This window comes from Musca vetustissima, unplaced genomic scaffold (assembly GCF_032173495.1).
Source record: "Musca vetustissima isolate MV318-11 ecotype Yass unplaced genomic scaffold, APGP_CSIRO_Mvet_v1 utg1769, whole genome shotgun sequence".
NCBI classification, from domain to species: domain Eukaryota; kingdom Metazoa; phylum Arthropoda; class Insecta; order Diptera; family Muscidae; genus Musca; species Musca vetustissima.
In genome coordinates this window covers 351,195-369,078 of record NW_026882413.1, presented here as the reverse complement: position 1 = coordinate 369,078, position 17,884 = coordinate 351,195, and the positions used below count along the sequence as shown (strand labels likewise).

General features: G+C 29.6%; 1 protein-coding gene across 1 annotated transcript; it reads left to right on the top strand.

Annotated features, from left to right (window-relative positions):
- Positions 1-4,743: 4,743 nt before the first annotated feature.
- On the top strand, positions 4,744-6,185 carry LOC133328748 (protein snail). The gene has a single exon (XM_061537296.1). The coding sequence runs from the start codon at positions 4,759-4,761 to the stop codon at positions 6,172-6,174; it is 1,416 nt and encodes a 471-aa protein (XP_061393280.1). The 5' UTR covers positions 4,744-4,758; the 3' UTR covers positions 6,175-6,185.
- The last annotated feature ends 11,699 nt before the right edge of the window (positions 6,186-17,884 follow it).

The window sequence follows — 17,884 nt, the reverse complement described above, 5'->3', positions numbered from 1 at the left end:
TGTATATTATGACACAGCTTTTAAAAATTTGGTCACTACGTTTATTAATCATAGTAGCTGTTTCTCCCCTCTTTTATTCCCCGTATTCACATGTGCTATACCTATATTGCCTAAAATCGGTCATTTTGACCTCTTGTGAAATATATAATAATCTAACTACTTTTATTATTGTATAAAGTAAATTTCTTATATGACCAGATCAGTACAACAACATAAAACCCCGTTTGCTACTCCAGAAACACAAACGAACACAAAAATCGGGAAAAATAAATTTTATATTTCCAGTCGATTTCACTCTTAAACACTTGCACTTTCTCGAACATTTTGTCCGTGCTCTTAATTTATAAAAAGGGAGACTCGAGAGCCCTTCGACTGAAAACATATAATAACAACATTTTGTATGATTGTAAATAATGTAAAAATATTAAAAAATAATTTAAAAAAATTCTTTACACAATATAAATTCTTTCAGAATAAGGTCATTTTGACCGATCTTAGGCAATATAGGTATATTCAAAATTCCAGTCTTTCTAGTGTTAAATATAATTATTTAAATTCTTGGAATGTGGGTATTATCCTTAAATTATATTTATGTACGGTATAAGAGCTATATCATAAATGTTAATTTTTATGGAATTCACCTTTTTCCCGTTAGTCTCCATATCCTTTTGACTGGACCAACAAAAGTTGTTATGTGTACTTAAATTCCAATTAAAAACTTTCAAATATAGTTTTCTAATAGCTGCAATCTCTTGGTCTTATGTGCTCTTTCAATATGCATTAAATGGCGAGTGTGTATGTATGTATGTGCTGTTTATATGTGGGTATCTCTATATAACTAACTCTATGTGTTGTCTTAATATGCGGAAAGGTATTTAAATGTAATTGCCCTTTTTCGGTTTTACAATCCAATAGTAATTCCATTGTAATCCAATTTAGTTCAAATGATGATAAGGGATTGTGTTAAAGTTTGTTTTTTATAATATTTAATATAAGTGGTATTCTATGCTGATATCTCTATTTATTAAGGGATTTATTGAAACATAAAATATATGTTTCGTAATTATTTTTTTGAGTTAAACAAATTGTATAGAGCATTTAAGTCCCTCTTTTTAAAAGATATACAAAAGATAAATAATTCACAGAACTTTCTAAGTTCTAATAAGAACAAGATATACCGAAAATAAAAATTGTGAAAATCAATTAGAAGGATATTGAATATAACATAGGTAACTTGTTGTTATTCTAATTATGCTGGTTTCTTGAAATCAAAATTCTTAAAAATACACCCAGTCATTACAGTTAATCCAAAACCTGATTATGGTGTACTTTTTTTCCAAATCGGATTTGAATCTGTATTTTTTCATAAGAGTATTGTATATATGGAAAACTATATACATATCTTGTTTTTATTAATGAAAACTCATAAGAAAAACAAATACATTTTACATATCAAAGAAAAAAACATCATCACCATGACACAAAGAACGACCAAGAAAAACACACTTTCACACAACTCATTTGAAGTACCATCATTGTTGCAAAGTACACATTTCCAAAGACTTTTTTCTTTCATGTGTAGTAAGTGCAACATGCTTGTTAATGGGAAGATGGGTTGATGTAAATAGAAACGTTTGTGTGTTTTTTTAGTTTGTTCTGAGAATTCTCTTGAAATACATATTGGTATAAGGTCGAGAAAATAATTATATTTCGTTTCATTCGATGAAGTACTGCCTTTTTTTGGGTAGTAACTATTTCAATTTGTTTGTTCTTTATATTTTATAAAAAAAACATCTACATACGTTTGACCTAAAATTTTAAGAATGTATATAATATGATTTTTTAGAGGATTCTATCCATATTGATATGTTGTTGTAAAAACAGAAGATTCAAGGAGAATTTCTGTATTTAAAACTCAATAGGAAATGTGAAAAAACATTACCGAAATATGTTCTGATATTTAAAAACAAATGTTCTTACTAATCTTTGTACATCATCGTAATTTCATGAAACATAGATGCGAATATGAATTAAGTTATTCCCTGTGAAATCCACACTTAAAAATTCGTAACATAAGTACATTAAAAAACTCTAACATATACAATGGACTCCATTGTCTTAAGAATCATCAGAATCAGAATTATGTGCAATTTTTTGAGAAGAAATTAAAAAAAATAGTTGTTAAATTTCATGAGAATCACTTTTAAAACGCAACTAACGTATTTCCGAGACTTCATCCCAATCCTTGAAAATAATCTATTCTGAATCTATGAAGACTGATTTTACAGTAAAATATTGATCTAGGCTTCTTTTTATATTTACCAAATTGTAATCTACGATCAAGCTTAGTACAGCTCACCTAGTTCACAAGATTTTTTTTTCCAAATGGTTGGTGCGTGTGTTTGAGTGCATAATTGACTGACAATGAGTGGAAATATATTTTTTATGAAAACATTCAAGATTCCATTCATAATTTCATTTTTCCCCCTACAATAGACACGAGCACACAAACCAACAAACATAATCACTTATGTAATATAAACAGTTTTAGTGGTCCGTTACCCAAACTGCCAAAATTAAAGTAGTGAGGACACATGACCACAGCCCGGCCTACCATTTATCCACACATACGAGTATTCGTATACCCCCGGGCGTATGAGTCTTATTGTTTTGTATTGCTTGCTGTTGTTCTTGTTTTTATATTTGTGCGGCTGGCTTGATTGTATTCTCGCTCTCTAACTGGTTATTATATTCAATGAGATTTATGAGGATATTTACCGTCTTATTAAGTATTATAGCCTATAACTGTTTACATGAAATCGAATTTTCTATTTCAACAGCCGACTCACCACCCACCCTTCCTGAGGAGGTTACCTGCCTTTTGCCACGTTTATACCCTCATCTACTATGTATTAAATTAAGACTATTTGTCTAAAGGAACTGTGGCAGCCGTTCTGGTCCGGTACTATGGACTATTACAACTTCCGTTATTATTTGCAAAATAATCATCAGCAAATTTCGTTATCGTTTATTTCTTACCTCACTCTCATACAAATTATTTCGATCGCCCTGCTTCTTGTTTTGGCTTCCCTATGTGGACACGGGCTAAAAACTACACGTTTCACTATTAGACAGTGTTAACGAATTTACTCTCTCCAGTGGTGTGTTTGTAGTTTCTGTTTTTTGGGGGATTTTGGTTGGTTCTCTGAAGCTATTTGTACATGAAATTTATTAAAGATAATGACCCAAGTGTCTTTTGTAGTGGCTGGCCGTGGTGTGGCAATACCACTAATACCTATGTAATAAAAATAGATGTATATGACGTGAGTGTATGGGAGGGGAGAAATACGATATTACACGATGAGTTGGTGCATATCTCTATCATAATAACACGATTTTGTGTTCCGTTGTACATGTAGGGTGTAATCTTAAGTCCAAAGGGACTATAAAGACATATTTCGGTTTTGACTCACAAAAGAGTTAAACTGTCAAGTTCTACAGAGAAATCTGGTGTACAAGCAAAATTATGTAAACCAGAAATAGTTTCAAATACTTTCCCAGAATTCGTTCTGTTTCTTGACGAACAGAATTGTTCGTCTGTGATATTTAATGTATACGAATATTAATAATCATTTGAACAAAATTATTAATAATCATTATTGAACATTATTTTCAAGATATTTTATATTTAACAACATCTTTGTAACATCATAAAAAATGCATGTTCAATTTCTGAGGGCAGTCTACATCAGTGACCGAACTCCTTAGTTTATATAATGGCTAAAATCAGTATTTGAGAAAATCAATGTAGAATAAAATATCAGGCTATTGATTGCCTCAATAAAATTAACCCACAATCCCTTCAATGATGTTTTCTGACAAGTGTAAATAAAAATCAGTACAAAGCCGGAACCAAATCCTATTTAAATATCTTTGACGATATAACAGCCCTAAGATGCCTACATGGATCCGATTTTAATTACAATTAGAACAAGGTGAATCCCCTCTGAACGCCTCATGGAAATTTAACGACATACCATTAAATTACAATTATTATTTGTCATATTTCAAAAATGTTCAGAAGTAAATAAATATTACAACGTTATTTGTGATTGATTCGTTTATTGCCAAACTAATAACAATTAATGATTCCAAATTAAGCCTTTGTAATTCACATATACCTCTATGTTCGTTATGTAAATATATTAAATATAAATTATCTCTTACAATGCAAATGTAATTTATCAAAACTACACATAATTTGCAATTAAATAAATAAAATATTAATTATTTTAATTACGTTACAATTACCTTCTCGACACTGAGGTTAAATAAATAAACTAACAATTTGTTTCAAAACTGCAATTACAATGTTGGATGTCTAAATCGCCTAATAAATAAATATTTGTAGAGAACTTCTACAATTTTTTATTTATAACTTTTCAATTCCATCACAAGGATTTAATTATTTTTACCATTAGGGTTAACAAGAAAGTACTAATTCTTGTTAACCCTAATGACATTCCAATAAATAAATATTGACATTAGGATTGAGTAAATAAGCAAATAAAAACAGATATTGTATTATTATCGTTTGTGGAATAAATAGATCAATAACTAACACCTGCAAACATACTTATTCAAAGTAATATATGTGTATTTTTGTTTCAAGGCATTCCGATACTATTACTAATTTCATGATTAATATGCTTATTTTTTCCATTTCTTCTATTTACAGATGCCCACAAAGAACAAATTATGGCAGCCAATAAAGTAGTTCAAAAATATGGTGGACGCAGTGCTGCTGAGGATGGTAGCAAGGTGATATTCTATGCACCACCAGCTGGAGGTCTTAGCTCTTGCACCCCATCCTCCTCCTCCTCCAGCTCGTCCACATCATCAACGACGACAAATCAACCACGTAATGGGGCCAATCACAAAACAGTTATTAAAATTGAAAATTCCAGTGACACTCAGCAGGTGTCACATTTGTATCGTGAACGGAGTATTGAAGAAACCGAAGCTGCCCATGATCTGTTGTCACTTTCACAAAGTTTACCGCCACTCACACCACCCTGTGTGGTGACCATAATGCATCAGGATACCAATTCAAATAACAATTCTGCTGGTAAATTACAACACTACCACCACCAGCAGCAACAACAACATATGCAGGAGATATCAAGTTCTTCCAAACAAATGCACTGTGCCGCTATAATACAACCCGATAATCTGAACGTCTTCATTGATACCGACCAAAATCCAATGGCCACATCAAAGATACGTTACATCAGCAGTTCGTATGATCCCCATGGCCCGCACAATGGGGGCGTGGGTGGCAACAATTGTTCTCCATTGACACCGCCCAATTCCGATCATTCATCGGATATTGATATCGATATGTCTTCCTCATCGGAATCCGGCCATTCACAACCTCCTCATCCGGGAACAATGCACGGCTTATGGCGTTCCGAATTTATGCCCGACAATGGAAAATCCGATTTAAAAATCAGCCTCAATATAATTGATGGCCGCACTAAGGCCTGTAAGAAAAAGGGAGGAGATCAACAACCCAGCAAATCGGAGTCGACAAAAAAATCGAAACGTGGTTGTTACAAATGTTCGGAATGTGGCAAACAATATGCCACCTCCAGTAATTTGTCGCGTCACAAGCAGACTCATCGTTCCCTGGACTCCCAATCGGCCAAGAAGTGTAACACCTGTGGCAAGGCCTATGTTTCCATGCCTGCCCTGGCCATGCATTTGTTAACGCACAAATTGTCGCACAGCTGTGAGATTTGTGGCAAGCTCTTTTCACGTCCATGGTTATTGCAGGGTCATTTGCGTTCACACACCGGCGAAAAGCCCTACGCCTGTGTTCATTGTGGCAAGGCTTTTGCGGATCGTTCCAATTTGAGGGCACACATGATGACCCATTCGGTGGATAAGAATTTCGAATGTAAACGTTGCCACAAATCATTTGCCTTAAAATCGTATTTGAATAAACATCTTGAATCGGCCTGCATCAAGGAATCGTCCGGCAGTGGCCAGCAGTCGGGTGATGATCACGATGGTGATGGAAATAAAATGGATGATGATCAGTGTTTAAGCGGTATGGCAGTGGAATCCATGTATTCGAGTGATGAAAATGATGAAGATATTATTGTAGCTTAGGAGGAGGAGGAGGTGGAGAAGGTGGGCGTTGTGCGGTAAGTCCGTGAATGTAAAAATGACTTGCAACGGAAGGGGGAAAGTGTGAAGAAAAACTCTGGATAGTATGTATGTAAAAATGCATATATAAGACCAGAATCAAACCCTACAACAATTTCAATTAAAACTCTGTAGTTTTAGATTTACACCAGACAACAATACTCAATAGTAAGCGAGATAAACAATTTGTTATAAAATGAAAATATGAAAATGTGAAAATGAGCAATTTCTAGTCATAACTTTAAAAGATTTTTATTTTTTCTTCTGTTATAAAACAGCAATTTATTTTTGGTTTAAAAGTTTTGCAAGTTATAAAAAAGGTATAAATATGATGAATTAAATATCATCAGAGGGGAGGAGTTGTGGGCGACATGTAAAAGTATTGCAATGTTGTGACATTTCCATCCTATGAGGCTATAATATCGTACATGTAATATGAAGGGGCAGTTACCAAATACGTTGAAATATGTGTCCATGTTTTGGAATGGATGCATTGGTAGAAATTGCATTTTCCAATACGTCCAATGAGTTTAATACTTGATGAATTATTTATTATTTTTTCATGTGAAACATGAAATATTTCATAGAGTTACGTTCGAACTGACGCTAGAAATTTTCCCAAAATTAATACAGATTTCTAAGGTGAGTTTGTGGAACCCCATTTTGGAATATCATATTTTATGTATTTAATTGAGTTTTACCAGGAAAACTCTCATGCAAAACTTTTTAACAAAATTTAGTTTTTATGTTATTTTTCCTTTTATTATTTATTCTTAAGCATTGCTACAAACAAGGACCCTAAAAGTGTCCAGCTAAAAAAATAATCTTCAACATTTTACTGTAGATATTTAAAAAAAAACTTGCTAAGATTGCAAAAAGAATATATTGTTAAAAGAATTATAAATCAGGCGTTAGGCCTACAAAAAATTATATATATTAAAAGAAAACACATTTTTTATAAATTATATATTTATAAACAACAAAAAATAAAATGCAAGGCAATTTTTTTATTTTTACATTATATATTAGGAGCATAGAATTAGTTACGTTTTTAAATAAGATTTAGAATTAAAAACCAATACAAACCCCTAAGCAAAGGCAAACACAAAACAACAACTTAAAGTAAAAATCCCATGCAACGAATATTATGGAACATAAGTAGAAATTCTATTTATACAAACAAAATATATAAATAAATTATTAAATTATATAATAATTATTACACTTTAATACAGACAAAGAAAAATACCAGTTAATTAAAATATGAAAACGAAAACAAACAAAAAATTATACATTTATAATTATATATATTATATACATGCATATATATAAAATATATATTTTAAAATACATTTATAGTAATAACAAAAAATTAAAAAAAATATAATTCTAAACAATTAATTACAACTCGCCAATATATAAACAAATGACATATTTCAATTCAATTGGGTAACAAAATTCCAGAGATATTTTATTTTTGATGTTATAAAACTATCCGATTTTTTATATTATATAAATAAAAATACAAAAATTTAAAATTTGGTTTAATATATTCGTATAAAAAGAAGAAGTTAAAAGATAAACGAAACACAATATTTTAAAAAATTAAATAGAATTGCCATACTTTCCATGGGAACTACAAAATTACCCATAATTTTTTATAAACAACTTAATCACTTAAATTTCTGACATCGTTAAAAATTGGGTTTTGTATAGGTTCAAGTTTTGGAATCGATTCAATATAAGGGGACTATTGTCTGTGTTTTGAAAGATAGTAAATTTTTATTTCAAACAAATTCCAGATTTCCATGAATAAAAATCCTTATCACAGAAAATGTTTAAAATACGATCAGCTTTCGAGCATTTGGGATATTTTATAAGTAGATAATACTTTTGCAATAATTCCATTTCTTGTTATAGCATCCGATTTTTAATCATTTTTCACGGCCTTTTACAGAAATTTTCGGCAGATCTTGCTGTATTCTTTTTATATTAAACCAAATTTTAAAAAGAGGTTAACAATTCCAATTTTCAAGATAAACAACATTTCATTTTATCAAAAACTGTATCTTAAATATAGAAACTAGCTCAAATTACTATAGATTTGAAATTAAAACAAAATATAAGCAACCTAAATAGAAAACCAAATCCCTCATTACAAAAAACAAAAACAATAGAAGTTGGAAATGAAGCACAAATTAGAATGCCATCAAAAAATTTAGGAATGGAAATTTACAGCTTACAGCCATATACACTTAGCATCATTTCAATTTTAAAATAGGGTCCAATAAAAACCAAGAGAATACCAAAATAAAATAGACAAAATGAAAATTTAACAAAATTTGAACGATTTAACAACAACAACAAAAAGCGTAATTATGAAGTATGAATTTCGTTTAAACAAGAATTACAATTTATTAAAATTAAAAGAATAAAACATAGAAAATTATAACGTCCATATAGAGTAGAGAGAAATAAAACCAAACAAAAAACAACAATTTGCAAACCAAAAAAATAAGAACAAACCAAACTTAACAATACTCTCCCTCTACATTGAAAATTTAACAAAAAAAAAAAATCTAAAGACTCTAAACAAAACAGTGGCGTATTACTTTAATCTAAAATTCCAAAAACAAAACAAACAAGCAAGATATAATCAATTTTCAAACTCAGATTTCTTATTACGAGTATATCCAAAATAATGATAACAACAACAGTAACAATTTAACAAGAACTAGAACAATTTCCTTTCAATTATAGAAAAAATTCAATTAGAAAATCAACTCTCCTTAAACAAACAACCAAACATAAAGAACAACAACAATCCTTAATCAAAACTAAAAAATTCTTCAAAATCTAAGAAAAAATACAGATTTTTATTGAAATATTTTGAATAAAAAAAAAAACAAAAACTAAACCGCAAAATTATGATATATAAAATATTTAAAAAAAGAACATATCAAAAGGACAATACGTATTGTATAAAAAATAATTTATAAAACCATATAAATTAACAAAAACAAATATTTATATTTAAAGACCATAACAAAAACATACATACCGAAGTATATAAACCAGATAAAAATATAAAAAAAACACAATTATTTTGTATTCATAGATGATACTATATAAAAATATGTTACTTTTGTTTAATACTTTTGGCGATTTTTAATTTAATAAAAAATAAGGATAATATTAGTTAAAGTAACAGTGATTCGATAGTTTCAAAAAATAATTTCGATTTCGTTGAAGTTCTTGAGGTGTAAATTAAAGTTTAAAATATTTCATTTTTAATTTTGTGTTGGAGGGTTGTCAGAGAAAACGATTGGTCCACATTTTGGCATACGTTCCATATAATGGTATGTAGATATATTATGTAGTTTGAATGTCGGATGGCGACAGTGACAGTTCCAAGCTTCAGTTTCAAAACAAATTTGCAAAAAATAGAAATTCTAATATTTTAATATGGTCACCTTATATTAATTTTCTTGAGATGTCGGGTGTCTAAATTATCTGAAGTGTCGCTACTTCGTACAAGTGTTTTTTTTTAATTCAAGTTTTTTGTTTAAATTTTGTTAATTATAGAACCACTGTTACAAATTTAAGTTATTATTTATTATACTAAAAATAGACAGCAACTAAAAGCAATTCTACTTTTTCTTAAAAGAAATCTCACGAAACATTTGGCAATTACAAAAAATGTGAATATTTTGAAACAAAAAAAAAACTACAATTAAATTTTAATTATAAATTGTCAATTAAAAATGATAAATTTATTTGATAATATTTTGTTTTGGTTTGTAACCCAAAGAAAAACAAAACCAGAAAAACATGAAAGCAATTATTACAAATATTTACAGCTTAAACAACAAAAAAAGCAAAACTATTTGAAAACATTTCGAACTTAAATAGAACAACGACAACGATTTAAATTTAAAATACAATACCATTTATTATTATTAATTAAAACATTGAAAAATATATTAATTATTAAACTTAAGTGGTAATTTAGGTATGTAAGTACCACAACAACAACAACAACAACAACAACCGAAACCAAATACAAACAACACAAGCATGTAAATTGAAAAAAAAAACAAAAATTAGTTTTAGTTACACACACACGGACACTGACACTCATACAAAACCAAGTAAACAAACCAAAAACAAAAAAGATGAATAAACAAAGCGAATAGATTACAATTAATTATATATTAAATTTTGATTTTTTAGATTTTTAGATTAAGCTAAAGTTAGAGGAGGCAACAACACACAACACACATATATACCTATATATTTAAATTCGAGCGAGTAGCAGCAACAATTTTGTGATTGATTAAAAATATAACCAAGAAAAAATATATAGTAGAAGAAATAAAATTAAAAAATATATACCTAAAAATATTTTTTTTAAATACCAAATATATGTTCTCATATAATTTTAATAATATTGTTTTTTTATTTTTGTATACACAATGAAATTTAATTCGAACCTATAGCCCCAGATTACCATTTTTATAATCCATGAAAACTTTTAACAGCAACGTTACCCGGGTTAAATTTATAAAAAAAAACTTTTTTCCAGAAAACAAAAAATAACAACTCTTGTACCTTTAACTAAACTTCCATTTCAAAAAGAATTTCTATTACGAAAACATACTCCTATTTTTCAAAATTTTATTTTTAATTTTAAGATTTATATTAAAATAATTTCTAATGAATTAAAAAAATATTACATTTCAACTACTATCTATAGATATTTATTTAAAACTAAATTACATTTCATATTTATTATCTATAGTTTTATCTAGTCACCTAACTCCAAGTCAATACAAAAGAAAATAGCATGAAAACAAAAATCTCAAGCCCAAATTCTAGTCAGTAGTGTTAAAAACAAAACAATTTTTAATAATAATAATAATTAATAAAAAAAAGTAGTTTTTATTACTTAAAATGAAATGATTGACAAACATAAATTATTCTCAAATAAGAAGAAAGACACCAAAAAACAACAATTTTTTATTAAAAAATATACATACCATATATATATTATACATTATATATAATAAAAAACATATAAAAAAATAAAACTTATATGAACAAACCAAAAACAAAAAAAAAACTTATTTTATTATATTGCAATTAAAATAAAATGATATAAAACAAAGACTTGAATAATAAGTTTACAACAACAACAACAAAATATTTATTATTAGAATTAAAAACCAGCAAAAAAATCATAAAAATTATTGACGCTACGGCCAATGCAATCAAGCCGTTTTATTTAGAAAACCAAAACTCTCAAGCTTATGGCTTTAAAAAATTACAAAAAAATCAAAAAAAATACACAAAAAGGTAACATCTAACAACAAAAATTATAATTTGTTTATCAACAATAAATAATCATACATTTAAATAAAAAAATAATTATATCTATAACAAGACAAAATATAATCAAGTAATCCACAACGATTTTCACAGTACAGTTGAAATAAAATCAAGAAATTTAAAGTTCAAGCAGTCAATAGAAAATATATATAAAATAAAAAAGTAAAACTTTAACAGAACAACAACAACCACAACAATTACTCTTATTAACCAAAATTATTTCTTCTGCAAACTTATTAATTATTGCTACTAATAATCTTCACATAAAGAAAATGTATATATTTTTTATTGAAACTGAAATTCAAATTGAAAAATAAAAAACAACAACAACAAGAAAATCAAAAATTATTAAACAAAATCACCCATAACATAAATTGAAATACGTAAAAATATAACAAAAGGTGAAGCGAAAGAGACTAAATTGTGATTGAATTTTTATTGAATGGAATTTGGTGGAATGCTGACAAAAAAAGGATTCGATATGTTTTAATAAACAAATTGTGTGGGAAGAAGAGCCGTATTTTGTAACCAAATTTCGACGAGACCACAAGTATAAATTTTTGGCATCAAGAAATCGGTTATCATGGTACGAAACAAACGTCATACGTTTTCTCCGGCATCACTTTTAAAGAAATTGGGACCGATAATTCTACCAGCCCAATTCAATTCAATCCAATCCAAACCTTTGTTTGAGAATTTATATTCAACAAGCTAGAAATGCATGAGTTCCATTTCTGAACAAAATTCGGCTTGAAAAACTTGAATATTCTTTTGACGATTTATATACATTGTTCAGGAGTAAATGTTAAACAATGATGAAAAAATAGCATGACGCTACTCACACGTGATCTGTCGAAAAATATCTATAAAAAGGTATGTCTATGTCGACCACTGTCTGTGGGCACCGCCAGATTTTAAAATTAAAATGCTTTAGTTCGTTGCAAAATCTTTAAATTTATGCAAATTAAAATTTGTATTACAAACTACAATAAATTGAAAACATTTGCAAACATTGGAATGCAATACAATTTCGGAATAAAATTTTAATTTCATATACATAATTGTACCTTATACCATTCGATGGATAATATTTTATTATTCAATTTGCAACACCTTTAAATATTCAGATATAATTTCGATATAAATTGTAGTGCGATTTTATTGTATTATATTCTCGTTTTTATATAGTTCTTTGATTTCTCAGGGCTCTGAAAATGTACAATTTCCTTTATTTTTGCTCTTTATTATTATTATTATTTTTGTTACACCACTCCGCCCGTCAAATCTCCAGATTCCCACAAATACTATTAAATATCCCAAATTCCTCGTTAAACAAAACAATTACTTATGAATTTAATTTAATCTAGATAATTTGTTGTGTTTCAATTGAATATCAATAATGACTCCTATTATAATTATTATCACATTTTCATGACTAACTAACCAGCAGCAGAATAAAAAAAAAAAAAAATTTAACTTTAAATGCATATATTTGCATATAAAAGAGCAAGGTTATATGAAAAGGGAAGAGAGGGAAGGAAGAATAGAAAGGAATTTAATTTGGATAATATTTTTATAAATCCCATTTTTGCAATATAAATTTTAATTCAATAAAAATTCAAATAAAATACACAGAGGTTAGGTAGCACAGACACAGACTCACACGTATAACAGCATAAAATATTAACATCAAACATGAACACACAAATATACATACATATTGAAACCATAACAAAATCACACACACACACATAAGTGGACTTTCTAACAATTAATAATTTATCTAATGGATAACACTCATACACACATACATACAGATTCAACACAATTCAACATTATATATGTACGTACATATCGATATGTATATACATATGTATTTATGTAGACACATGCATAATCAAATGAACAATGATAAGAGATATTGGACAATTATAGATGGAGACAAAAATTCAAGTAGACCGACAAACATGCTTACAGACTAATGGACAGACAGACCGACAAACCGAAAGAGAGACAAATCAATACAATAAACATATTAAAACATACCACAATACACATATAGCCCCAAACGCTCTTATAATACAAATGTATGCACACTTACATTGATACTCGCAACCACTAGCCACATACGGCAAAGGATACACAGACACACACACATTGACACACAATATTCGGAGACGCATCAACACATTAATGCAAGACACACACACAGACGCATGCATATACCGAAATATTGGTGAACAATAAAAGCATTAAAATGACATAAAAATTCCACAACAACAGAACACCAACACATGGACACATTACACACAGCCACATATTACATATAATTTATAATGATAAATGAAAATCCATATATTACAACATTAAATATTACAAGCTGTAACGGCAAAAAATTGTATGGGGATGGGATGGAGATGCAAGAACACACACACACACACACAAATAAAATGTAATAAAATTATGAATTATAGTATTTATAATAATTATTATTACATAAACTTATACATACATATACATAATTATATACATACATTATATATATATGAAAAACAAATATATTATATTATATAAAAACAAAATATATCTACATTTTAGTGGAACCATGTAAACTATTTTTAGAGCCTTGAAACAGCAGTGAAAACAATGAAAAAAAAAACAATTATATATTAATAATAAATCCAACAAAAATAACAACAACAATAACAAGAACAAAAAAACAAACAAAATAACAATATGTGTTTTTAATTATTAATCTACTCTGGGGAATAATTGCTTGGGGGTGAAATATAAAGGTAAGTGAAGAGTAAGTTAATAACTAGTGACCCGACTCAAGTTTTTATTTAAACACTGTCCTTAATGGATACTTAAATATCTTGGAAGACTAATGACTAAAAGAAACGTAACTACTTCAGTTATTATGTGCCTTATTTTAAAAGAGGTATGGAATAAAATTTGTTTAAGAACATTAATAAATTAGTTTTCTCATTGAAAAGCAGTGCGTCTTCTTCTACAAGAGAAGTACTCCTCTTAGAAGAACAGAAATTTTGGTCCTAGAAAATTTGGTCCTCTCACGAAGGGAAATGTGCATTCCTTATCTCATAGAATAAAGGAAAATAGAAACACAACAGGGTTGCTAATAGAAGAGCAATAGAACTTCTCACAGAAGAGAAAACTGTCTTCCCGCAAATGAACGGTAGAGTTGTATAGAATAGCTTATTTTTATAGCAGAATTTTGGAGTTCTCATAGAAAATAAATATCGCTGGTTTAACATGTAAATGCAATAGACAGCGAAATGTGATAAATTGGACTTAGCGCTTTTACTCATCACTACAAAACAACAACAACAACAAATAGGATAACTGTAGATTTTTTATTAAACCGATGCATTCTTACTTATTGGACATGGCTGTATAAAAATGTCAATTTCTGGAAAAAGTGGACTTATTGCATTTACATATTAAGACTGCGATATATTAGGTTGGGAAAAAAAAACATTATTTTTATATGAACTGTAGGACTCTATTTAACATGCTTCGTCCGAATGTCCTATTTGGGCCAAATATGCACCGTTTTGTTGTATGATTTGTTGCCATTTTAAATGTAACTACATAATGCCTCTCTCATAGAATTTCTGTTCCCTATTTGCCCAAAACTTTAGTAACCGATTTTCACAATTCTCCCGTTGTGCCAAGTCCGGACTGTATGGCGGATGCATTAAAACTTCCCAACCAAGCTCCCGCAGTTGCTGGCAAGCCATTGTAGATGTTTTTTGCCTAGCGTTGTCCTGGTGGAACGACACTTCTCCTGCCTTGCAATACTGGCCGTTTCTGGTCAACTGCTATCTTCAAATGGTCCAGTTGTTGACTCATAATAAATAATACCCTTCCAGTCCCACCAAAAGCATAGCAGAACATTCCTGGCCGTTAGTCCTGGTTTGGCCACCGTTTGAGCTTCTTCTCCTCTCTTTGACCACGTTCGTTTCCACACAGGGTTATCGTATGTTATCAATTTATCATCTCTAGTCACCATCTGTTTAAGAAATGGATCTATCTCATTCCGTTTGGCCAAGGCTTCGCTGATGGAAATTCGATCCATCGACACCCAAACATCGAGCTTCTTTTTGAATCCAGCTTTATGTAAATGGTTTAAAACCGTTTTATTGTTGATTTTTAGCTCCTGGGCGATGTTAAGACTGTTAACATGCCGGTCAACTTCGATCATTTCTCCAATTTTATCGATATTTTCATAATGGATTTATTTTTCCCCAACCTAATATATAGCAGATCTTTCATATTTTAATAGAAGAACCAACAATATGTATTCTCATGTAAGCTTAACAGGTTGCGAAACACTGTTTGTCTACCTTCAAAATGTTATTACCTTTAATAATTTATTTCTCTCTAATGATCTTCTCTGGCCATTCAATGATTAATGAGCAAGCAAATAAAATATTGTCCACAACCAAAAGGGAGAGAATATAAACCTCTTCTCCCTTATCTTACAAACTCTAGTAACTCTAGAGAGAATGAGCATCGTTAACTACATCACCAGTAGTAGTGGCGATATAAGAAGCGTTCTAGAGACAAACTGATCTCAGTTTATAAACAACGCTTGGAAACTTAAGACATTAAAATAGAATTGGCAACGTGTAAAGAAGTGCAAAATAAAATAAAAAACCACAAAATAAAAAATAACAACAACAAATGACAACCAAAGAAACCACAAAAATGAACAGCTTCATCTCCATTTCACTGATCTTTGCCATTCTGTGCACCATTGTTGTTGGTAAGTATTCAAAGACATTTTCCAATGATCTCATCACTTTCTATTAAATTGGGCGAAATTGTGTTAGCCTCGCATTGTGTGGCTAATTTGAACAAATTACAAAAAAAAATAAAATGTTTTTGTTTAACCCTTTTGTTGGTGGGGCCAATAGCCAGAATTTTTTGAGCGCTTTGGAAACTGGTTTTTTGGATTAAAGTTAGGCTTCATTTATGTCATACCCGATCACAACAATAGCCAATGGCCACGACCAAGACCAACTATCAGATGAAAATGATGCTTGTTGCGATGATGCTTCAATGAACGTGACGAATAGACGGACGTTTAAACCTGTTGCAAATAGAATTTTGTGTCTGGAACAATTGTACTGCTGGGTTATTTGTCTGTGTGTCTTTTTTATGATTTCAAATAATAAACAAAAATCGTGCTTTGTTTTTTAAGAATGATGCATCACTTCCTTGTTCATAAATTGTTGAATGTAAAAAAATTGCGTTGTTTGTGTTAAAAAAAAAAAAAAAAACATTACTACAAGTTGACAATAATCACTACTTCTGAGGGTCCTGAGTAAGCCACTACTCAGTACCTAACCACGACATTAAACCCTATGTGGTTAATCACATAAAATACAGAATATTATGCAAATTGATGCATTTATTTAATACTTAAATTTTAGATATATTACGTATTCGGCGTTCACCACATTTCGAAGTCGAAATTTTAAACCATATTTTTGCGAATCGTAGGGGAGATTGGGACAGCTTCGGCATCGGGCATATTCGTCAATGGCCATATACAGAAAGTGCTATATTATTAGGTTGAGGAAAAAGAAATCCATTATTTTTTCGGCAAATGGCTGTCCTGATAGATTTCTCCTAAAGTACGATGAAACAATTTCATATTTATGCTCGTTGGATAGATTTCTCCTAAAGTATCAATGAAACAATTTCATATTTATGCTCGTTGGAAGGGTGACATTTCGCAGTAAAAAATGTTTTGCTGTTTGGTGCATTCAGTTCTGCGTCACATGGTGTTAAAAATGGAAGTGAACAAAGAGAAAATTCGGTACATTTTACAGTTTTTCTTTGACAAAGGCTAAAATGCAAGCCAAGCGTCTAAAATTGTGAATGGTGTTTATGGTTCCGATACTATAACCACCAATTATGTGCAATTTTGGCTTCGTAGATTCCGTTCAGGAAATTTTGATGCTATCGAAAATGTCGATAAATTTGGAGAAATAATCAAAGTTGAGCGGCATGTTAGCAGTCGTAACATCGCCGAGGAGCTAAAAATCGACCATAAAACTATTTCTATTCATTGACAATTGATCAGAAACGGTCAGTATTGGCCAACAGGAGAGGCGAATTTTACTTCTTTACAATACTTAAAAATTACAAATATTACGTTTATATATATATATATATATATATATATTTTTGTTTTTTGGTAATAGTTTTTATATTTAGGTATCAGTATAGCCATAAAATATTTATATCTGTTAAA